Raw genomic sequence first — 25,260 nt, 5'->3', positions numbered from 1 at the left:
TGAGAGTATGAATTCTCCTGAGGATGTAGTATAGAGTGGGTCCTTTGCAATTCTGAGAGAGTGTGGCCCTCAGCTGAGGCAGGGCTAACTGTAGAGAGGTTAGGTGCCAATACTTGTGAAAGCTGGCAAAATATATTTCCCTCAAAGTTTCAACAACAAAGATTGCTCTGTTTCACTTTGTAGGCAATAATTATACATCCAAATTTTCACTTCACCAATACACATATAACTCAGAACGTTCATTGTGAGTATCCATTTCTTTTTAACACAACTGTCCTCTTTAAGATAATCAGTTGCTTTACATAATAATGTTTTAAAGGTAAAATTGGCATAGTCCTACCAGACAATAGCTCTGTTCTCTTATTGGACAAAGAGAGACAGACTCTCAGGTGTTGGTTTAACCTGAGGTTCTCCATGCTTCAGGTGAAGGGTGACGTTGAGAAGGAGAGTTGTAACGGTAACCATAGCATCACTCTGCATCTGAACAAGCCACTTGTTCAGCCAACTGAGCTAAACAAACCCAAAAGGGGTTTTGTTGTGGAATTTTTGTTCCTAATTCTGCAGTGCATAATATGCAAATATTGACCTTTTTGCTTAGAGAGTTTACTGGATTGTGCAACCGACAAGAACATCACAATGTGAGATCAGAAATCCATGTGTTCATGATCTATTTGATATGTGATATCTTCTCTGATAGTTATGTAGTATAATTCCAAATAAATGTTCTGACTTGTTGCATTTTACAAGACATTCAAACCTAGAAATTACTGTCAATTTTCTGGTCAGCACAGCTAGTTGGTGTCAAAGTATTTTCAAGTGCCCTTTCACAAACTGCATGCAAGCTGCATTTTATGAATTATAATGAGTTGAATATTGACAAAGACAAGATTTCTTGATTTTCTCACAGAATAGCTTTGAAGAACAAAAGAATTTGAAGATCACCCATGTAAACTATAAAATAAACACAATATTTTGATTTTAAGAAAGATCATCTACATTTTGAATTTGGAGCATTTATTATAGTTTTTCTTTTAGTTTAGGCTCGTGAGGGTTGACTCATTCAGTATTTCTTCTTTCAGCAATTTTTGTTTTCCCAATTCAACTCTCCATTCCTGTCACAGAGTAGCAGAGTCATACAGCATGAAAACAGACCCTTTGCTCCAAACAGTCCATACCAACCATGTTCTCAAACTAAACTAATCCCATCTGCCTGCCCTTGGCCCATATCCCTTCTGAAATAACTGCTGAGAGGCCGGGATCCCGTCACCAAGTCACCCTTTATTTACTTGTGAGCATACACTGGCTGTGACCCACCAGCTCGGAGTCAGTCCCTCCAACTGAGCGGATTCTAAATCCCCTGTTTGTTTGTTTTTTTGTTTTTTTTCCAACAGATTAAAAAAAAAGGAACCATACATTTAGCTGGGATGATATAAATGTATTTTCTTTTAAATTGTTTTTTATTTCAACAACCAATCAAGTTTTACATCAGTTCTTGCTTCAGTGCAAGACTGGCAAATACAGGTCCTGCAGTTTCTTATGAATGCACATTTATTTTAATTTTATAAAACCTTTGTATCCCCTGTTTGTATTGGTCAGCCAGGGCTCCCTGATTGGCCCAGGTTAACAACCCTAATCAAGGATCTCGTAATCAGCAGGATCCACCCAATTCCAATCACTATACCTCCAAACTTTCCTATTCATGAACTTATCCAAATGTCTTTTAAGCATAACTGTACCTGCATCCATCACTTTCTCTGGCGGTTCATTCCACACACAAATCACTCTCTGTGTATTAAAGTTGTCCCTTACATCCCCTTTAAATCTTTCTCCTCTCACCATACAAACATGCCCCTTCGTTTTGAACTCACCCACCATAACGAAAAGACCCTTGTCATTCACCTTATCTATACCCGTCATGATTTTATAAACCTCAATAAAGCCACACTTCAACCTCCCATAGCCCAATGAAAAGATCGCCAGCCTTTCCAGTCTATTTTTATATTTCAAACCCTCCATTCATGGCAATATCTGCTGACAGCTTATTCCAAGCCATCCCCTGAAATGTTTAGAATTAAAAGGACCATTCCTTCAGTCCTAATATTAGCTATTGAATGTTAAACAGATGGAAATATTGTGCTGTGTACCCATGATTTACAAAATGTTATCTGTCTGTGCCCAATAAGCTCTGGAATGCAAACTCATTTAGTAGCCAAAATCTTAACTGCATAACAAAAACAGAAATTGCTGGAGAAACTCAGCAGGTCTGGCAGCTTCTCTGGAAAGGGAGCAGAGTTGGCATTTTGAGTCCAGAGACCTTTTTTCAGAATTCAATTCTGAGGAAGGGTCACTGGACTCGAAACATTATCTCTGCCTTCTCTCCACAGATGTTGCCAGACCTGCTGAGTTTTTTCCAGCAATTTCTGTTTTTTTTAATAGATCTTCAACATTTATTGAGGGGGGGACCTAATTGAGGTTGCTAAAATCATGAAGGGTATAGGGCTTGAGGGGGGACCTGATTGAGGTTTACAAAATCATGAAGGGTGGACATGACGGATAGCGACAAGCTTTTTCCCAGGGTGAAGGATTCAATAACGAGAGGTAATGCTTTCCAGGTGAGAGGTGGGGAGTTTAAGGAGGATACACATGGCAAGTACTTCACACAGAAGGTGGCAGGTGTTTGGAACGGGTTGCTAGCAGAGGTGGTAGAGGCAGGCATGGTAGGTTCACTTAAGATGTGTCTGGATAAATACATGAGTCGGTGAGGAGTAGAGGGATACAAATGTTTAGTAATTGACCGACAGGTTTAGACAGTACATTTGGATTGGCACAGGCTTGGAGGGCAGAAGGGCCTGTTCCTGGGCTGTAAATTTTCTTTGTTCTTTGTTCTCTTTGTATTCATAGCTCTTTATTTTACTTTGATTGTGTGTGGGGCTATGGTTTTTTTATTCGGGTATTTCTGGTGCCAGTGCATGCTTAGTATATTTAAGAGATTCTCTTGCCAGGAACAAAGGAACTGACTGGTTTCTGGTGTCAGTAGAAGGCTCTTGGGGTCTGATGACCTTATGCCTTTCCATGTTGGTAGGTAGTAAGACATTCTTTTGACTGGTTGAGTCACATCCATTGGTGTAATGACTTCCCACCCCAGTCACCTTCTCTCAAATAATTTGTCATTTTTCGAGTTAGGTACACCAGGAACCTTCTTGTTAGAGATCCCAGCTCCTAAGTAGGGAACCAAGTTGGTTTCCTGATCAGCATGCTCCTATTGCTTCATTGTTAATCCACTCTCTCTTTGGAGCATTACTCAAACAGTAAATCGAAATAAGAGCTAAGTAAGATTTGAGTCTAAGGGATAGAAATGTCTTTTCTGCCATGTGTAGGCATTGTTTCATGGTGGTTTTCTGGACTTCAGACAAAGTGATTGATTAATTAATGAGCTCCGACAGAAAGTATCATATGTGTTATGTTGGCATATCTGAAGCAATCCCAACTTGTAAACAAGTGTTAAGTATAGGACCAGATGTTCACTATGGGGTCCAGTGAGAAGAAATTGGGATATTCTGAATGCTGCAAACTCAACTTTTATAAGTGGCTAGATTAGAGTGGTGCTGGAAAAGCACAGCAGGTCAGGCAGCATCTGAGGAGCAGGAAAATTGATGTTTTGGGCAAAAGCCCTTCATTAGGAATAGAGGCAGGGTGCCTGCAGAGTGGAGAGATAAATGAGAGGGGGGTGAGGGTGGGGAGAAAGTAGCATAGAGTACAATAGGTGAATGGGGTGGGGATGGAGGTGATAGGTCAGAGAGGAGGGTGGGGGAATGTAGCAAAGAGTACAATAGGTGAATGGGGTGGGGAAGAAGGTGATAGGTTAGAGAGGAAGGTGGAGTGGATAGGTGGAAAGGAAGATAGGCAGGTAGGATAGGTCAGGAGGGCAGTGCTGAGCTGGAAGACTGGAGCTGGGGTGAGATGAGGGAAGGGGAAATGAGGGAACTGGTGAAATCCACATTGATGCCATGGAGTTGAAGTGTTCTGATGTGGAAAATGAGGCATTTTTCCTCCAGGCGTCGGATGGTGAGGGAGCGGCGGTGGAGGAGGCCCAGGACCTGCAGTAAGTGGCTGCCTGGGTGTTAGATTTTCAGTTGAGGGAATGTGGACTGAATTAAAGATCTTGGTAAAGTGGAAGAGGTTGTTAGATGAGGAGGGCCAGTGCAAGAACTGACTCATGGATCTGGCATGTTATTAAACGTTAAAAATAAAGACAGTCAGGGCTCTCTGGTCTTGCACACACTTTAGAATTGTACGTCCAATTTTATATTGTCTTTCAATGAACTTCTGATCAATGCATAACACCTCACTTCTTTGCATTGAACTTCATCTGCCACCTATCCGCCCACTCCACCAACTGCTCAGTGTTTTTTGCAGTTCTACACGATCCTCCTCACAGTTAACTATTCTTCCAAGTGTAGTGTCATCTGTAAATGTGGAAATTGTCCCCAGCACAGCAAATCATTAAAAAATCCCTATAGCTTGGAAGCAGGCCATTCAGTCCATTAACCCTCTGAACAGCATCCCACCTAGACCCACAATCCTACCCTATCCCTGACATACTGCATTTGCCATGGCCAATCCACCCAACATGCACAGCTTTGGACTGTGGGAGGAAATCAGAGTACCTGGAGGACATGAGGAAAATGTGCCAACTCCACATAGACAATCACCCAAGGTTGGAATAGAATCCGGGTCCCAGGTGCTATAAAGCAGCAACGCTAACCATTGAGCCAGATCACTAATACAAGCAAGGAAAAGTAGTTCTCTCAACATCAACTTCTGGGCAACTCTGTTACGAACCTTCATCCAATCAGAAAAATATTCATTGACCATTGCTGTGTTTCTATCGCTTGGACATATTTATATCCATGTTGCCACTGTTTCTTATATCATGACACACAGCTTTCCTCACAAGTCTTTTGTGAGGCTGTGTATCAAATTCCTTATGGAAATCTATGAATACTACACATCACGGTGCTTATCCATTACTATATCAAGAAATGCCACAAGTTACTAAAGCATGATTTGTCTTTTAGAAATCCAAGCTGACTTACACTAATCATTACACCTTTTTCCATTTGAAGACTGATTCTATCCCAAATTATGGTTTCCAAAATGTCCTCCTTTACTAGGGTTAAACGAACACTCTATAATTACTTGGATTATCTTTACAACCAGTATTTAAGCAAGGACATAATGTTGGTAGTCTTTCGGCATTCAACGGTCCTCCTTCCAGAATCCAGGGAAGGATTTACGATTATGGACAATTTGTCTTGTAAAACATCTGCTACTTTAACATGGTTATGCTGTCCTTAGTTTTTCCTTTCGGGGAGTTTGTAAATGACAGACTCCAAAAAGTCTGAGGGTTGAAGGGTTTTAGGGCCAAGTACAATGAAAGGGGTGTGGTCAGTTCTCCCAGCTCAGCTTCTCTCTGGTTTGTTTTTTAGTAGTAGTGTGGGAAAGCTGCTGGACTGAGAAGCAGGTCCAGGCTGGTACTCTCTCTCTGACTTCTATCCTGTAAGAACTTGGGTTTGACTTTACCTTTTATGCCAAGGGTCTTTATCGGGATTGTTGTAAGTATTTGGAAAAACATCATTAAGTTGGGATAGTCTGTTGGATTTTTGGACAGGAAAAGTATTCAGTATTCTGTTTTCTATTTGTATGTCATTTGGTAATCTTATAAACACATCTGTTATGTTTAAAACTCATGGTTTGACCAGCTGATTCTCTCCTGGAATATCTGCATTACACCTGCTTAAAACAATTAGCAAAGTCAGCATCTGGGCTACTTTCTTGAAAGGTTTTGAGGCTCCTGGCCTGACCCATAACAGTCTGCATTTCCTTACTTTCTCCAAAATCATTCAAAGCATCTCATCCAGTCTTGGTTCCTTGTTAATTTTAAAAAACAGCAATCTATCCCTTCTTAATTTTGATCTTTCATGACAGACTTCCTTTCGCTGTCACTATGACCCGAGCAGCACTTTCGTAAAGACAGGTGCAAAGCATTCCCTAAATAACTCAACCCTACCCCTGTTTCCAGGCGAAAGTGAGGACTCCAGATGCTGGAGATCAGAGTCAAGATTAGCGTGGTGCTGGAAAAGCACAGCAGGTCAGGCAGCATTCGGAGAGCAGGAGAGTCGACGTTTTGGGCAGGAGCCCTTCATCAGGAAAACAATGAAGAGCTCCTGCCCGAAATGTCAATTACCCTGCTCCTTGAATGTGCCTCACCTGCTGTGCTTTTCCAGCAGCACTCTACTCTTGATCCTTCCCCTGCTTCTGTCTGTAAATTCTCCCTTTGGTTTCTGATATCGACTTTCCTCCTCCTTGAACCACTGTTGCTGTTTATATGTTGAGAATAATTTGCGGTTTCCCTTCATGTTAGCTACTAGACCTTTGTCACAGCTCCTCTTTGATTTTCCTATTCGCTTTTCAGCCTTTAGCATTTCTTTGGATTCTAAATTGTATTCCTGCCTTACACTTGTCATAAGCACACCTCTCCTTTCCAGTGCTAATTTCTACCTCCCTTGTTATCCAAGAATTTCTGGATTTGTTTGTCCTACCTTTTGCATGATGCAAAATCTACCTCAATGTACTCAAATAGAGTCATAGAGATGTACAGCATGGAAACAGATCCTTCGGTCCAACCTGTCCATGCCAACCAGATATCCCAACTCAATCTAGTCCCACCTGCCAGCACCTGGCCCATATCCCTCCAAACCCTTCCTATTCATATACCCATCCAAATGCCTCTTAAATGTTGCAATTGTACCAGCCTCCACCACTTCCCCTGACAGCTCATTCCATACACGTACCAACCTCTGCATGAAAGAGTTGCCCCTTAGGTCTCTTTTATATCTTTCCCCTCTCACCCTAAACCTATGCCCTCTAGTTCTCCCCGACCCCAAGGAAAAGACTTTGCCTATTTACCTTACCCATGCCCCTGATAATTTTGTCAACCTCTATAAGGTCACCCCTCAGCCTCTGACACTCCAGGGAAACCAGTGCCAGCCTATTCAGCCTCTCCTGATAGCTCAAACCCTCCAACCCTGGCAACATCCTTGTAAATCTTTTCTGAACTCTTTCAAGTTTCACAACATCTTTCCGATAAGAAGGAGACCAGAATTGCATGCAATATTCCAACATTGGCCGAAGCAATGTCCAGTACAGTCGCAACATGATCTCTCAACTCCTGTACTCAATACTCTGACCAATAAAAGAAAGCATACCAAATGCCTTCTTCATTATCCTATCTATCTGCGACTCCACTTTCAAGGAGCTATGAACCTGCACTCCAAGGTCACTTGTTCAGCAACACTCCCTAAGACCTTACCATTAAGTGTATAAGTCCTGCTAAGATTTGCTTTCCCAAAATGCAGCACTTTGCATTTATCTGAATTAAACTCCATCTGCCACTTCTCAGCCCATTGGTCCATCTGGTCCAGATCCTGTTGTAATCTGAGGTAACCCTCTTCACTGTCCACTACACCTCCAATTTTGGTGTCATCTGCAAACTTTCTAACTGTACCCCTTACGCTCACATCCAAATCATTTATGTAAATGACAAAATGTAGAGGACCCAGCACCAATCCTTGTGGCACTCCACTGGTCACAGGCCTCCAGTCTGAAAAACAACCCTCCACCACCACCCTCTGTCTTCTACCTTTGAGCCAGTTCTGTATCCAAATGGCTAGATCTCCTTGTATTCCATGAGATCTAACCTTGCTAATCATCCTCCCATGTTGAAACCTTACTGAAGTCCATGTAGATCACATCTACTGCTCTGCCCTCATCAATCTTCTTTGTTACTTCTTGAAAAAACTCAATCAAGTTTGTGAGACATGATTTCCCACGCACAAAGCCATGTCGACGATCCCTAATCACTCCTTGCCTTTCCAAATATATGTATACCCTGTCCCTCAGGATTCCCTGCAACAACTTGCTCACCACCGAGGTCAGGCTCACCAGTCTATTGTTCCCTGGCTTGTCCTTACCACCCTTCTTAAACAGTGGCACCACGTTTGCCAACCTCCAGTCTTCTGGCACCTCACCTATGACTATCGATGACACAAATATCTCAGCAAGAGGCCCAGCTATTACTTCCCTTGCTTCCCACAGAGTTCCCAGGTACACCTGATCAGCTCCAGGGGATTTATCCACCTTTACCCATTTTGATATATCCATCACTTCCTCCTCTGTAATCTGGACATTTTGCAAGATGTCACCATCTATTTCCGTACAGTCTATATGTTCCATATCCTTTTTCACTGTAAGTACTGATACAAAATGGGGTGGCACGGTGGCACAGTGGTTAGCACTCCTGCCTCACAGCTCTATAGACCCGGTTTCAATTCCTGCCTCGGGCAACTGTCTGTGTGGAGTTTGCATATTCCCCCTGTGTCTGTGTGGGTTTCCTCTGCGTGCTTTGGTCTCTTCCCCAGTCCAAAGATGTGCAGGTCAGGTGAATTGGCCATGCTAAATTGCCCGTAGTGTTAGGTGAAGGGGTAAATGTAGGGGAATGGGTTTGGGTGGGTTACTCTTTGGAGGGTTGCTGTGGACTTGCTGGGCCGAAGGACCTGTTTCCACACTGTAGGGAATCTAATCAAAATACTCATTTAGTATCTCCCCCATTTCCTGCTGCTCCACACAAAGGCCGCCTTGCTAATCTTTGAGTGGCCCTATTGTCTACCTAGTTACCCTTTGGTCCTTAACGTATTTGCAAAAACCCTTTGGATTCTCCTTAATTCTATTTGCCCAAATTATCTCATATACCCTTTTTGCCCTCCTGATTTCCCTCTTAAGTATACTCGTACTTCCTTTATACTTTTCTAAGGATTCACTTGATCTATCCTGTCTATACCTTGCATATGCTTCCTTCTTTTTCTTAACCAAACCCTCAATTTCTTTAGTCATCCAGCATTCCCTATACCTACCATCCTTTCCTTTCACCCTGACAGGAATATAGTTTCTCTGGATTCTCGTCATCTCATTTCTGAAAACTTCCCATTTTCCAGCCATCCCTTTACCTGCGGACATCTGCCTCCAATCAGCTTTCGAAAGTTCTTGCCTAATACCTTCAAAATTCTCCAGTTTAGAACTGCAACTTTTAGATCTGGTCTATCCTTTTCCATCACTATTTTAAAACGAATAGAATTATGGTCGCTGGCCCCAAAGTGCTCCCCCACTGACACCTCAGTCACCTGCCCTGCCTTATTTCCCAAGAGTAGGTCACGTTTTGCACCTTCCACATACTGCATCAGAAAGTTGTCTTGTACGCACTTAAGAAATTCCTCTCCATCTAAACACAATGGCAGTCCCAGTCAATGTTTGGAAAGTTTAAATCCCCTACCATACCCACCGTATTATTCTTACAGATAGCTGAGATCTCCTTACAAGTTTGTTTCTCAATTTCCCTCCGAGTATTGGGGGGTTTATAATACAATCCCAACAAGATGATCATCCCTTTCTTATTTCTCAGTTACAGCCAAATAACTTCTCTGGATGCATTTCTGGGAATATCCTCTCTCAGCACAACTGTAATGCTATCCCTTATCAAAAATGCACTCCCCCCCCACCCCACCTCTGTTGCCTCCCTTTCTATCCTTCCTGTAGCATTTGTATCCTGGAACATTAAGCTGCCAGTCCTGCCCATCCCTGAGCCATGTTTCTGTAATTGCTATGATATCCCAGTCCCATGTTCCTTACCATGTCCTGAGTTCATCTGCCTTCCCTGTTAGGCCCCTTGCATTGAAATAAATGCAGTTTAATTTATTAGTCCTACCTTGTCCCTGCCTGCCCTGACTGTTTGACTCGCTTCTGTTCTCAACTGTACCAGTCTCAGATTGATCTATTTCCTCATTATCTCCCTGGGTCCCACCCCCCCCCCCCCCCCACCTTACTAGTTTAAATCCTCCCGAGCAGCTCTAGCAAATTTCCCTGCCAGTATATTAGTCCCCTTCCAATTTAGGTGCAATCTGTCCTTCTTGTGAAGGTCACTTCTACCCCAAAAGAGATTCACATGATCCAAAAATGTGAATCCTTCTCCCATACATCAGCTCCTCAGCCATGCATTCATCTGCTCTATCCTCCTATTCCTGCCCTGACTAGCTTGTAGCACTGGGAGTAATCCAGATATTACTACTCTAGAGGACTTCTTTTTTTATATTTCTGACTAACTCTCTGTAATCTCCCTTCAGAATCCCAACCTTTTCCCTTCCTATATCATTGGTTCCAATGTGGACCATGACCTCTTGTTGGCCCCTCTCTCCTGTGAGAACATTCTGCACCCTCTCTGAGACATCCTTGATCCTGGCACCAGGGAAGCAACAACCATTCTGCTTTTTCGCTGTTGGCCACAGAAACATTTGTCTGTACCTCTGGCTAAGAATCCTCTAACACAATTGATTTCTTGGAAGCCAACGTACCCCTCATTGCATTAGAGCCAGTCTCAATACCAGAAACCTGGCAGTTTGTGCTACATTCCCCTGAGAATCCACCACCCCTACATTTTCCAAAACAGCATACCTGTTTGAAATGGGTATATCCACAAAAGACTCCTGCCCGAAGTGCCACCTCTCTTACCCTTCCTGGAGTTAACCCATCTATGTGACTGTATCTGAGACTTTTCCCCCCTTCCTATAACTGTTATCCATCACATACTGTTCCTGTTACAAATTCCTCATTACTCCCAATATGCTTTTTGAAGATGGCTCATTGTTCAGTTACTGATCTTCTCCCAACAGTCTATTCTAATCTATCATATTCAACTCTGTCTAGCCCCTGAGGTCAGCTCTCTGCCAATTGATTTTTCTTAACTTTGGTTTATTGATCTTATTCTCCAACGCCAGTATGAACCGTATCACGCAGTGAGCACTGTCTCTTAAATATTTCCCACTGGTACTTAATCTACTTGGCCCACATCAGTTCTAAGAACCAGGTCCAATAATGTATCTTTCCTGATGGACTGGACACATCTTCAGTAGGAAACTCGTTCCATTCCAATCCAGGCAAACTATAGAGGGCTGTCGAGAACTGGGGTCTTAAATGCATTCATGGATGAGGTAAACAAATTTATAAGCACTTGTGGTATTAAGAGTTACAGGGAAAAGGCAGGAACATGGAGTTGAGGATTATTAGGTTAGCTATGATCTCTTTAAATGATAGAGCAGACTGAATGCACTCAATGGGCCTACTCCTACCCCTACAGCTTAAAGTTTTATCATCTTATGGTCTCTCTCTGTCTTTCTCTCTCTCTTCAGATACAGTGTAAGCATGTTCCCATTTACATTGGTATCCGCACGAATTGTCATGTTGAGGGCAAAATAAAAACTTCAGGGAATTTTTTTTGTTGGCAAAGTGTTCTTCTTTGTTCTTCCTGCAATGTCCTCTCTTCCACTGGTCCAAAAACACTCTTTCACTTCTATCTTTGTCCAGGATGTAAGATCAATGTCCTGAGGCATTCATTCTTTATCCACAGATGCTGCCTGACCTGCTGAGGTTTTTTTTTGACACTTTCTCTTTTTATATCAGATTTCCAGCATCCAAGGTCTTTGTTTTTAATTGTATCACCACAATTGAAGTGTTCGCTTAGCTTTGGTATCACTGGGAAATAAATCCACAATCTTCTGACTCAGAGGTGTAAATGTTAACATTGAAACACAGTTGATTCTGAATGATTTGTCAGTCATACTATTCTCTGCATTCTTGTCTCTAACTCTTCTCTTATTGCTGTGTAATTTTGCAATATCTGTTTTCCATCATAGTATTGATATGTTAAATATGGCCTGACAGATTGATGCAAAATCCTCTCAATTAGTTCATTTCTACTTTATATTATGGATACGATGAAATGAATATCGTAAAGTTCTATGTTCTTAAAATCATACTTCACAGGTCCAAAAACATCAGAATTTAATCCTAATACAAAGAACCTTGAATAATACAGCACAGGAATTAACGCTTCAGTTCATGATGCTGTGCCAAATATGACACCAAATTAAACTAATCCCTTCTGCCTACCCTTGGTTCATATCCCTCCATTTCTTGCATATTCATGTGCTTATCTAAAAGTACCTTTAATTGCCCCTGTTGTATCTGCCTCCACCAACACCCCTGTCGGCCTGTTCCACACTCCTACCGCTCTCTATGTAAAAAACGTACCCCCCTCACATCTCCTTTGACCATTCCCCTTCTCACCTTGAATGCATGCCCCCTAGTATTAGACATTTAATAGGTTTTTAATCCAAGAAAAGGAAGAATAAATGATCAAATTCTTTAAAACAAGTTTAATTGAAGTCTTATATTTCCAAAGCACCAAGTTTCAGCACATTGAGTTACTTCAGGTGATGTTGACTTTTACTTAGTCATAAGGCATGCTTTTTTGTCCATCTATACAAGAAGCAATTCAAATGCCAACTAGCCTGCTTCTACTTAATGTTATGCAACACTTTTTATGTTAAGTTGTTGACAGCAAGTGGTGTCACCAGCTGCCTCACAGGATGTTTGGCTGATGTGTTTTTCACAGTTGAGTGTTATATTGTCAGGTTGGTTGCATTCCTGGATGTTACATCATTGCTGTGCCAATGCATTAGTACCTCTGCCAGTCTGGTTTCTAGATGGCGCATATTTCAATCATAGGCACTTTTCCTAACTGTGTGAAGAAATTGAACCCTCTAAATTTAATTTAAAAGTAACCTTAAAGTTGTTATTGGTAAGGAATAGGAGCAAGAGTAGGCCATTCAGCCACATGAGCTTGCTATGCCACTCAATAATTCATCTGCTTGTGGTCTCTTTCCACTTTCACACCTGTCCTCCAGAAACTACTCACATTTTGATCAAAAATCTATCTAACCTACAGCCTTTTAATGATTAACATATGACTATTTAATGACATAAGAATAACTTGCTCCTTGCAGTCAGGAGATCTAACAGCTTTAAAGAACATAGAACTTAGAACACTTAGAGCGGCACAGTGGCTCGGTGGTTAACACGCTGCCTCACAGCACCAGGGACCCGGGTTCAATTCCCATCTCGGCCAGCTGTCTATGTGGAGTTTGCACATTTTCCCTGTGTCTGCATGGGTTGTCTCTGGTTTCCTCCCACAGTTCAAAGATGTGCAGGTTAGGTGAATTGGCCATGCTAAATTGCCCATAGTGTTAGATGCATTAGTCAGGGGTAAATATATGGGAATTGGTTTGGGTGGGTTGCTCTTCAGAGGGTTGGTGTGGACTTGTTGGGCCTGTTTCCACACTGTGGAGGATCTAATCTAACAACACAGTACATGCCCTTCGGCCTTCAATGTTGTGCCAGCCTCTTAGCCTACTCTGAGATTAAATTGTTCCCTTTCTCTGTGAAGGAGAGGGTTTTTTGGCATAATTAGCAGGGTATTTGCCACACTAATTCTGACTTGTAATAGTCTTTATTGGTTTCATGGAAAATTAACATACAAAATCAGCAAGCTCAAGGGAAGGCAATCGATGAGCTGTTTTTTGTATAAGGAAAGTTCCCGAATGCTGTAAATTGGCCAGCAATTTTTGAAGTTTTGCAGTTCATTGAGAACTACATTCCCTGGATGGTCAGTTCAGTTGGCTGCACGGTTGGTTTGCAAAGTCATGTGATGCCGACAGCATGGGTTCAAATCACACACCTCCTGAGGTTACCATGAAGGAATTTCCTTCTCAACCTCTCCCTTCCCCTGAGGTGTGGCAATCCTCCAGTTAAATCACTACCAATTGCCCCTTTCCAATGAAAGAGAAGACCTATGGCCTGTTAAGAATATGGCAATATGACTTGAGTCCCCATCCTCTGAGAGAGCTGATTTTGCAGATTAATCTTAAAACATACTTTTCCAAAAAGTTGTCCCCAACAAAGACACTTCTAAGAATTTCCCTTTTAGTAGTGCAACTCAACTCTCAATCACATCCTTCCTGAACTTTGTTAGATACTATTAGCTATACATTTGTACATTCCATTGATGAGATGAGAGAGGGGAAAATGATGCACAAGTAATTAAAAGTCCATTTTATATCTTTGCATTTGTGTATTGTTTCCAAAAAAAAGGACAAACTCTCAAGCAGCATGATTTTGAACCTTCTTGAACTTTTGAGCACCCAAACCTGGATCACATTGGGATTTCCATGCTGTACTAATTTACACCAATTATTTCAAACTTACAAGCACTTAAAAAAATGTTAAAAATATTGCTCTGTCTTGAGGCATCCCTAACGATTCTACTTTTGTCTTCCTGAGACAGATGAGAAGTAGATATTTTGTTGTGAATCCCATACTTTAAAGAGGTAGATACAATTACACTGCGTTACATTCCACAGCATAATAAATCTGCTGAGCTAATTGAGCATTTTACTTTTGAACACATTAATATTGAATGGTAGGCTATTAGTGTGAAGTATCATTTGTATAGAAAATATAAACACACAGATGAAAATAAATGACAAATACAAAATCTAACTAACTTATAGTGTTAGACATAGTAGAATTTTCACATTAGGACTAACCTGAATACTTGAATGTGTTACTTTTACAAAATTATATTTTTCTGAATACAAGTACACATCTGATATTTGAATTTTGACCTATGTTTAGCTTCTTAACCAGATTATATCTCTCCAATTAAAATCGATCAATTCTTTCCTTCCAGGGAGTTTTCAAATAAGATACAAACTGGACGGCGATAACGATCCTGTTTTCTTGAGTATTGACACCAGAAACTGGGCAAATGGCCAGGTTCATAGTGTCAAGATCGATCGAGAAGGGCAAGCCATCTACATTCAGGTAATATACAGCATTAAGTAGTTTACTTATAAAATAGTACTTAATTTCATAGGAGCAACTCTGTGGCCATGTATATAATATAAATGCTGTATAAATTCCAGATCCTAAAGGTTTAGGCTATGTAATAATCTTGAATATAGTCAGTGAATATAGTTAGTTGAATATATGAGTCAGTGCATTCAAAGTAATTACATCCAGAGAATTTATGCTTTGTGATATAGTGAGGTTGTGAAATACGTCATAAAAATACAAGTGCTTGTTTTTCTTCCACTCCTTTTCTCTTTAAGGCAATCAAAATTTTTCTTGGGCAGCTTGCCAGGAGTTCTTTGTGATCTGAACTTCAGAAATAGAATTAACCAGTACCTGCTGATCCAGACTTGTTGATCCAAGCAATGATTAAATTGTAGAAAAGCTCATATTTTACCACTTTGTGCCCAAATATTCAATCTCACAGTCTTTGTGCTTTCAGCAACAGCCAAAATTGTCTTGCCAAGACATTTGTCATTGTGACAGTTACCTTTAGCTGCTTGCATGCTGTAGCCATGCTACATAGTGTTAGAAAAGACACAAAAAGAGACTCTCATGAAGGTTCAGAGGAAAGACCACAATCTCTAAACCTCACAGACAAGAAAGAGCCCAGATTAGATCCCTAGCCTTGATGCTTAATGTGGAGATGATTGTTCATATGAGAATAATCATCCATTGTATGGAGGATGGAAATGAGTTAGAGTTTTCTGACATTCATTATGGGGAAGCATTGGCCTGGTGGATATTATTGCTGAGTGATTAATCTAGAGATCCAGATCATGTTCTTGGAACCTGTGTTCAAATCCCACCATGGCAGGTGGTAAATTTTAAATCCAATAAAAATCTAGAATCAAGTGTCTAATGATGACCCATGAAACCATTGCTGATAGTTGGGGAAAACAACACACCGAGTTCACTGATGTCATTTTGGGAAGTAACTGCTATTCTTACCTGTTCTGGCTGACATGTGACTCCAGACTCATAGCAATGTGGGTGACTTTAAACTGTCCTCTGGGCAATTAGGGATGGTCAATAAATGTTGGCCTAGCCAGCGACACACTCATTCTGTCAATGTATTTTTTTTAAAAAATGCACGATAATAAGTTCTACTAGCGCATAGTAACTGTATGGAGAAGTATTGGAAACATGTTCTACTTTTTAAATTTGAAGAGCTGTGGGATAATACATTGAACAGCTCCACTACTAATTCTATGTGGCTGTGCTAGTTCAGAGAACCATGATGGCATAATTAGATGTGCATCTGTAGCAAGAAAGCCGTATGACTGAGAAAGCCCTGTGAGCAGATTCTGGTATTTAAGTCACTGGAGTGAAAAAATGCTTAATAATTCATCAAATCATGGCTCTTTTAGAATGCAAAGTCTAATTATACCACTTTTCTGAAGTAAGGTAATTAATGGGAGAGACTTGATTTAGTTTGATATTGCTTGTACAGCTCAAAGACTAGTGTGAATTATTAAAACCAGAATGCTATCCTGTAGCTGCTGTGATTTATTTTAATTGGGATGTTCAATACTCAGTGACAATGAATAAAAGCACAGTGTACTAGTTTCACAGTGTGGAAACATGCCCTTTGGACTAATAAGTCCACACTGACCCTCTGAAGAGTATCCCACGCAAACCCATTCCCCTACCCAATTACTCTACATTTACCCCTAACGTCGATTTCGCTGCTCGTTGGACGCTGCCTGAACTGCTGTGCTCTTCCAGCACCACTAATCCAGAATCTGGTTTCCAGCATCTGCAGTCATTGTTTTACCTTTACCCCTAACTAGCACACCCCTAAACACAATGGGCAATTTAACATGCTCAATTCACCTCACTTGCACATCTTTGTTTTGAGGGAAGGTGTTTGGACTGAGAACTTCATTGTGTAGTTATAGACTAGATGATCTAATAGACATCAGATTTCTGTACATCACAGAATCGCAGAATTCTTTTGCCGCAGAAAGACAACGCTGTGCTTGTTAAATGAGCATCAGCACCTAATGCAAAGCTGCTGATATTTTTCCCCAGACGCGTGGACATTATTTTTATTCACATATTCATCTGGTGCCTTCTTGAATGCCTCAGTTGAGCTGCCAGCACCAGACTTCCAAGTGGCCCATTCCTCACCCTAACTACTCATTGAGTGGAAATGTTTTCTTCATTCTTGCTTCAGTCGGAGATCACACTAAAACTGTGCCTTCTTAGAGTCATAGACATGTACAGCATGGAAACAAACCCTTCGGTCCAACCCATCCATGCCGACCAGATATCCCAACCCAATCTACTCCCACCTGCCAGCACCCGGTCAATACCCCTCCAAACCCATCCTATTCGTATACCCATCCAAATGCCTCTTAAATGTTGCAATTGTACCAGCCTCCACCACATCCTCTGGCAGCTCATTCCATACACGTACCACACTCTGCGTGAAAAAGTTTGCCCTTAGGTCTCTTTTATATCTTTCCCCTCTCACCCCAAACCTATGGCCTCTAGTTCTGAACTCCCCCAGCCCAGGGAAAAGACTTTGCCTATTTATTCTATCTATGCGCCTCATAATTTTGTTAACCTCTATAAGGTCACCCCTTAGCCTCCGACTCTCCAGGAAAAACAGCCCCAGTCTGTTCAGCCTCTCCCTGTAGCTCAGATCCTCCAACCCTGGCAACATCCTTGTAAATCTTTTCTGAATCCTTTCAAGTTTCACAACATCTTTCCGATAGGAAGGAGACAAGAATTGCACGCAGTATTCCAACAGTGGCCTAACCAATGTCCTGTACAGCTGCAGCATGACCTCACAACTCCTGTACTCAATACTCTGGCCAATAAAGGAAAGCATACCAAACGCCTTCTTCACTATCCTATCTACCTGCGACTCCACTTTCAAGGAGCTATGAACCTGCACTCCAAGGTCTCTTTGTTCAGCAACACTCCCTCGGTCTTTACAATTAAGTGAATAAGTCCTGCTAAGATTTGCTTTCCCAAAATGCAGCACTTCGCATTTATCTGAATTAAACTCCATCTGCCACTTCTCAACCCATTGGTCCATCTGGTCCAGATCCTGTTGGAATCTGAGGTGACCCTCTTCACTGTCCACTACACCTCCAATTTTGGTGTCATCTGTAAACTTACTAACTGTACCGCTTATGCTCACATCCAAATCATTTATGTAAATGACAAAAAGTAGAGGGCCCAGCACCAATCCTTGTGGCACTCCACTGGTCACAGGCCTCCAGTCTGAAAAACAACCCTCCACCACCACCCTCTGTCTTCTACCTTTGAGCCAGTTCTGTATCCAAATGGCTAGCTCTCCCTGTATTCCAAGAGATCTAACCTTGCTAATCAGCCTTCCATGGGGAACCGTATCAAACACCTTACTGAAGTCTATATAGGTCACATCTATTGCTCTGCCCTCATCAATCTTCTTTGTTACTTCTTGAAAAAACTCAATCAAGTTTGTGAGACATGGTTTTCCACGCGCAAAGCCATGTTGACTATCCCAAGTCAGTCTTTGCCTTTCCAAATACATGTACATCCTGTCCCTCAGGATTCCCTCAACAATTTGCCCACCACCAAGGTCAGGCTCACCGGTCTATTGTTTCCTGGCTTGTGGTGCCACTGTTTAAGAAGGGTGGTAAGGACGTTTGCCAACCTCCAGTCTTCTGGCACTTCACCTGTAACTATCAATAGAACATAGAACATAGAACAGTACAGCACAGAACAGGCCCTTCGGCCCATGATGTTGTATCGAACATTTGTCCTAGCTTAAGCATCTATTCATGTACCAATCCAATTGCCACTTAAAGGTAACCAATGATTCTGACTCTGCCACTCCCACAGGCTGCGCATTCCATGCCCCCATCACTCTCTGGGTAAAGAACCTACCCCTGACATCCCCCCTAAACCTTCCACCCTTCACCTGAAATTTATGTCCCCTTGTAACACTCTGTTGTACCCGGGGAAAAAGTCTCTGACTGTCTATTCTATCTATTCCCCTGATCATCTTATAAACCTCTATCAAGTCACCCCGCATCCTTCGCCGTTCCAATGAGAAAAGGCCTAGCACTCTCAACCTATCCTCATTTGACCTATTCTCCATTCCAGGCAACATACTGGTAAATCTCCTCTGCACCCTCTCCAAGGCTTCCACATCTTTCCTAAAGTGAGGTGACCAGAACTGCACATAGTACTCCAAATGTGGCCTGACCAAGGTCCTGTACAGCTGCAGCATCACCTCACGACTCTTGAATTCAATCCCTCTGCTAATGAACGTTATTACACCATAAGCCTTCTTACAAGCTCTATCCACCTGAGTGGCAACTTTCAAAGAGCTATGAACATAGACCCCTAGATCCCTATGCTCCTCCACCTTACTAAGAACCCTACCGTTATCCCTGTATTCCGCATTCTTATTTGTCCTTCCAAAACGGACAACCTCACACTTGACAGGGTTGAATTCCACCTGCCACTCCTCAGCCCAGCTCTGCATCATATCTAAGTCCCTTTGCAGTCGACAACAGCCCTCCTCACTATCCACAACTCCACCAATCTTCGTATCGTTTGCAAATTTACTGACCCACATTTCGACTCCGTCTTCCAAGTCATTAATAAAAATTACGAACAGCAGAGGACCCAGAACAGATCCCTGCGGAACTCCACTTGTAACTGGGCTCCAGGTTGAATATTTATCATCTACCACCACTCTGACTTCGACCGGTAAGCCAATTCTCTATCCAACTGGCCAAATTTCCCACTATCCCATGCCTCCTGACTTTCAGCATAAGCCTACCATGGGGAACCTTGTCAAATCCCTTACTAAAATCCATGTACACTACATATACTGCTCTACCCTCATCCACATGCTTGGTCACCTCCTCAAAGAATTCAATAAGACTTGTAAGGCAAGACCTAACCCTCACAAATCCGTGTCTTTCCAGATACTCATAAATCCTAACCCGCAGTACCCTTTCCATTACTTTGCCTACCACCGAAGTAAGACTAACTGGCCTGTAATTCCCAGGGTTAGCCCTATTCCCTTTTTTGAACAGGGGCACAGCATTCACCACTCTCCAGTCCCCTGGTACCACCTCTGTTGACAGTGAAGACGAAAAGATCATTGCCAACGGCTCTGCAATTTCCTCTCTTGATTCTCACATAATCCTAGGATATATCCCGTCAGGCCCAGGGGACTTGTCTATCCTCAAGTTTTTCAAAATGCCCAATACATCTTCCTTCCTAACAAGTATCTCCTCTAGCTTACCAGTCCGTTTCATACTCTCCTCTTCAACAATACAGCCCCCCTCATTTGTAAATACTGAAGAAAAGTAACCATTCAAGACCTCTCCTGTCTCTTCTGACTCAATACACAGTCTCCCACTACTGTCCTTGATCGGACCTACCCTCGTTCTCATCATTCTCATGTTTCTCACATACGCATAAAAGGCCTTGGGGTTAGCCTTGATCCTACCTGCCAAAGATTTTTCATGCCCTTCCTTAGCTCTCCTAATCCCTTCCTTCAGCTCCCTCCGGGCTATCCTGTATCCCTCCAATGCTCTGTCTGAACCTGGTTTCCTCAACCTTATGTAAGTCTCCTTCTTCCTCTTTACTAGACATTCAACCTCCCTCGTCAACCAAGGTTCCCTCACACGACCATCTCTTTCCTGCCTGACAGGTACATACATATCAAGGACACGTCGTATCTGTTCCTTGAAAAAGTTCCACATTTCAATGACATCCTTCCCTGAAAGCCTATGCCCCCAACTTATGCTCCCCAGATTCTGTCTTGCAGCATCGTATTTACCCTTCCCCCAATTGTAAAACCTACCCTGTTGCACGCACCTATCTCTCTCCATAACCAAGATGAAAATCACAGAATTGTGGTCACCATCACCAAAATGCTCACCCACTAACAAGCCCATCACTTGTCCCGGTTCGTTACCGATGATACACATATCTCAGCAGGAGGCCCAGCAATCACTTCTCTTGCTTCCCACAGAGTTCTCGTGTACCCCTGATCAGGTCCTGGGGATTTATCCACCTTTAACCGTTTCAAGACATCCAGCACTTGGAACAGTTTCTCCCTCTCTACTTTATCCACCTACTCATGATTTTGAAAACCCCTGTCAGTTCTCCTCTTAGCCTTCTTCCCTTCAAGTAAAACAGTCCCAACTTCTTCAATCTATGGTCATAACTGAAGTTCTTTATTCCTGGAACAATTCCTGTTAACTGCTTTTGCAACTCTCTCTCCAAAGTGTTCCCATTCTTCCTATAATGTGGCACCCAAACTGTTCACAATTTATTTTTATTTATTGGTGGACTTACCTCAGATGCTGTTCATCCTCAACTTGAGTTGATCGGTCTTTAGTGGCTGTTCCTTCAGTAACCTGGCTCCAAGCTCTTGAAAACATTCTTCTAAACTCCAGTGAGTAGATTCCCAAACTAATTAACCTTTGCTGTTAAGACAATCCCTCCATACTGGGGATCATCCGAGTGAATCTGCTCTGAACTGCTTTCAATGAAATAATATCTTTCCTTAAATTAGGGGACCAAAACTGCTCACAGCACTCGAGATATAGTCTCCCCAGTATCTTGTATAGTTGCAATAAGACTGTCCTACTCTTACATCCTGACTCAATTCTTCCTGATTACTTGCTGCATCTGTGTGCTAGCTTTCTGTATTTCATGCACAAGCATCCCCAAGTCCCCTTCTGTTGCAGTTTTCTGCAGATTTTTTTTCCTCCATTCAGTTCAGACTGAAACTGAAGTTGGAACCCAAAACTAGAGTGATGGAAATGATTGAAATGATGTAAGAAAGACACCAGGCCATCAGGGCTGAGATGATGAGAATTATCCTCGTGTTCTAGTCCATGCATCCTGAAGAATACAGAGGTTAAATTCAGACGATGACAGAAGACAAATACACAGTTGCTGCAGCTATTTCTTTTATTTTAAGGTAACACAGGTGGATCATACCATACCGAGGAGAGTTGCTGAGCTTCAGCAGACATGGATCATTTGTGAAAATCATACCAGTGAAATTCAGTCCATTCCTGCAATGTTGTTTGCTGGAGATTTGGCTAAGCCCTCAAAACTGAGAAACTGAAATTCATTTCAAAGAAAACATAGCTTTGAAAGACTTTGTGACTGAGATTGATGATATATATGTGAGTAGACTGCCGAATTAAGTGTTGAGATCTGTTTTAGTTGTTTTGTCATTCAATGGCAACGTTATAATTTATAATCAACCACAATTTTTCAGTTAATTCATAATTAAATTGCATTGATTCTTAGCTTGCAAATATAGGTGGTTAACCAACATAATGTTTCCTGATTGTTTTGATTGGCTCTTGTATAGTAAAAGTAAACGTTTTAGAGTGTGAAAGTTTGTGGCATGAGTCTTTCAGTAAATAACTGGGATTTCATGTCTCTTCTTAAAAAAATGTTACTGGACTCAACTGAGACCATAATAACAACCTGCTTCCTTGGCCAAGATTTTTGGTCATCTAATGTAATAGCTTTCGATAGGATTCAAAATTTAATGTTGCATTATAACACTGCACTGATCTGTTTGGATCATTTTATTTCACATGAGTATAAGTTATTATTATCACACTCTAATGGAGTCATGTACACAAATAAAAGTACATAGAAGAATGGTAGCTCATGTGTTCCTTTGAAAAGCTGTGAATCTGGAGTTCTGGAGGTGTGCCAATACTTCTAGGTGGCCATCCTCCAAGAAATGCTTAAAAGCCACTGACTTCAGTAGATGAGAAGTATGATTTGAATAGCATGAGTACCTTTAGATACAATAAGGTAATTATGTTTTTAGAGATGGATATTCAACAGCCCAAATATTCATTCAGGCATACTTTGAAAGAATTAAACTGAAAAATAAAGAGCCTTGGGCATACCTTTCATGGTTTGTTGATTACAGACAGCAGCAGAAGGCTGAAAATGAACTTGTTATTTCAGGTTTGAAAAGGTGAGGACCATGTTCCTTGAAATTATACTCCTGTTTGCCTGATATCTAAAATGTGCACTACAATTATGTTATTACAGAATGAAAACATTTCAGACTTAATGAGAATTATGCTCATAAATTCAAGGCGTTGCAGTATGTAGGTGGAATATGCCAAGCAAGTTTCTTGAGAACATTTGAGAATGTGAAAGTGCTAAATAATAGTGGTAATATAATTGGTCTGGTACACCTTGACTTTTGAAAAGCTTTTGATGAGATCTCATGTCAGAAATCAGTGTAGAACTCGGGAGCCAAAGAGGCAAGTTGTGAACTGATACTGATTGGTTAGATAACAGCAACCAGCGAGTATTTACCAACGGTAATAGCTCTATTATAGAATAGCTATGATCAGCAAAGTCTACCGAAGCTCAGGTCTCAGGCCATTATTCCTACCACAATATTTATTCATGAACTTGATGTAGGAATTGTAAATGTAATTCCATAATCTCTCATGGGGATGCCAATTTTTGTTGGGAAAGGAAACATTCCTGAACGGAGGTGGAGCAGGAGGTGTTGTTCTAACACATGAAATGATGGCAGTTCAAATTTAAAATGCAAGTTTATGAATGTTATCACAAGAGTTGGCAACTAGAAAATATTTGCAACATTATAGAGTACTTAAATGTCATTCCAGTGCTATTTATATGAATAACTTTGCACCTTTCATCTAATTAAAAGGATTTTATGACAGCTCATGGTTTTTCTGTTTTGAGACACCTGGGGACTGCTCATTTCACTGGCAGAGCCAGGAAGGGATAAAATGGCAGATTTAATCTATTAGTTTTCATTGGGACAGAGGAGCATAGGAACAGGAGGACGCCATTCAGCCCCTCAAACACTTTCCACCATTCAATTATATATTATGGCTGACATGTGACCTCACTCTATATACTTAACTTTGATTCATACCCCTTCATACCTTTGCTTAAAAATATCTCTGTCAGATTTAAAGATTTAAAATTGGCAATTACGACAATTGCCTTATTGTTGGATTTCCTGAGGGCTTCCCACAGTAATGAGTCACATTTTGGGCTGGTTGGAAGATAAACAGGCTGAAATTTTCTAATGACCACTCTGAAATAGCAACCAAAAGGCTCCATCACCAGCAACAGAAGGTCAGCCACAAACTTAACAGGCTGCAGGTTAACCTGGCCATTATTGTACCTGATAGGAGTTCCAATAAAGAAAAGCCTGCTTCCATTGAATCTGTGCCACTCAAACAAATGGAGCTCGAGACTGTAACACCAAAGGATCATAAAAAATAGGAACAGGACAAGGCCGTTTGGCTCCTGCACTGCCATTCAATAGAATCAGGACCAATCTGACATTTCTAACATCTCCTTTCCTGCCTTTCCCCCATAACTCTTGATTCCCCCACTGAACAAGAATCTATCTATCTCAGTCTTAAATATAGTCAAGGCCTCTGCTTCTACAGCTGTTTGTGGTAAAGGGTTCCAAAGGGCCACAAACCTCTGAGAGAATAAATTCCACCTCATATCAGTCTTAAATTGGCATCTCTTAATTCTGACCACAAAATCATGAGACCATAAAGATATACGGGCAGAATTAGGCCATTCAGCCATCATGTCTGCTCCGCTATTCAATCATGGCTGATATGTTTCTCAATCCCATTCTCCTGCCTTCTTCTAACCCTTGATCCCTTACCTATCAATAAATTATATATACACCTGTCTTGTATACACACAGTATGAGTTCCACAATCGTCTTGCTGAAGAAATTTTCCCTCGCCTCAGTTTGACAATGCTGTCCCTTCACTTTCAGACTGTGCTTCAGGTGCCAGTCTGTCCTACTGGTGGAAACATCTTCTCCACATCAACTCTGTCCAAGTCTCTCAGCATTCTGTAATTTTAAATGAGATCCTCCCCCACCTCATCCTTCTAAACTTCATTGAGTGTAGACCCAGAGTCCTCAACCACCCCTCATAAGACAAATTCTTTATCCTTGGGATCATTCTTGTAAACCTTCTCTGGACCCCCTCCATGCCAGCATACCCTTCCTTAGATACAGTGCCCAAAGCTGCTCACAATGTGGTCTGACTATAGCCTTACTCAGCCTCAGCAATGCATCTCTGCTCTTGTATTCTAACCCTCTTGAAGTAAATGCTATCATTGCATTTGCCTTCCTAATAGCTATTTCACCATTTAAAAATAATCTACACCTCTATTTTTTAAACCAAAGTGCATAACCTCACTCTTTCCCACGTTGTATTCCATCTGCCACTTCTTTGACCATTTTCCCAGTCTGCAGCCTTCCTGCTTCCTTCACAAGACCAGTCCCTCCACCTATCTATGTGTTACCTGCAAATATAGAAGCAATAGCCTCAGTTCCTTTGTCCATATCATTAATGCATAACAAGAATAGTTGTG

At 41.6% G+C, this 25,260-nt stretch overlaps 1 protein-coding gene across 1 annotated transcript in view; it reads left to right on the top strand.

Annotated features, from left to right (window-relative positions):
• The window catches only part of LOC132817391 (contactin-associated protein-like 5), an 899,316-nt gene that overhangs the window by 704,284 nt on the left and 169,772 nt on the right, over positions 1 to 25,260 (top strand). Inside the window, exon 20 of the mRNA XM_060827811.1 lies at positions 14,696 to 14,829. Coding sequence (XP_060683794.1) covers positions 14,696 to 14,829 — 134 coding nt within the window. The remainder of the gene's footprint in view (positions 1 to 14,695; positions 14,830 to 25,260) is intronic.

Source organism: Hemiscyllium ocellatum, chromosome 7 (assembly GCF_020745735.1).
Source record: "Hemiscyllium ocellatum isolate sHemOce1 chromosome 7, sHemOce1.pat.X.cur, whole genome shotgun sequence".
NCBI lineage: Eukaryota > Metazoa > Chordata > Chondrichthyes > Orectolobiformes > Hemiscylliidae > Hemiscyllium > Hemiscyllium ocellatum.
This window is presented reverse-complemented; position numbering and strand designations above follow the sequence as displayed.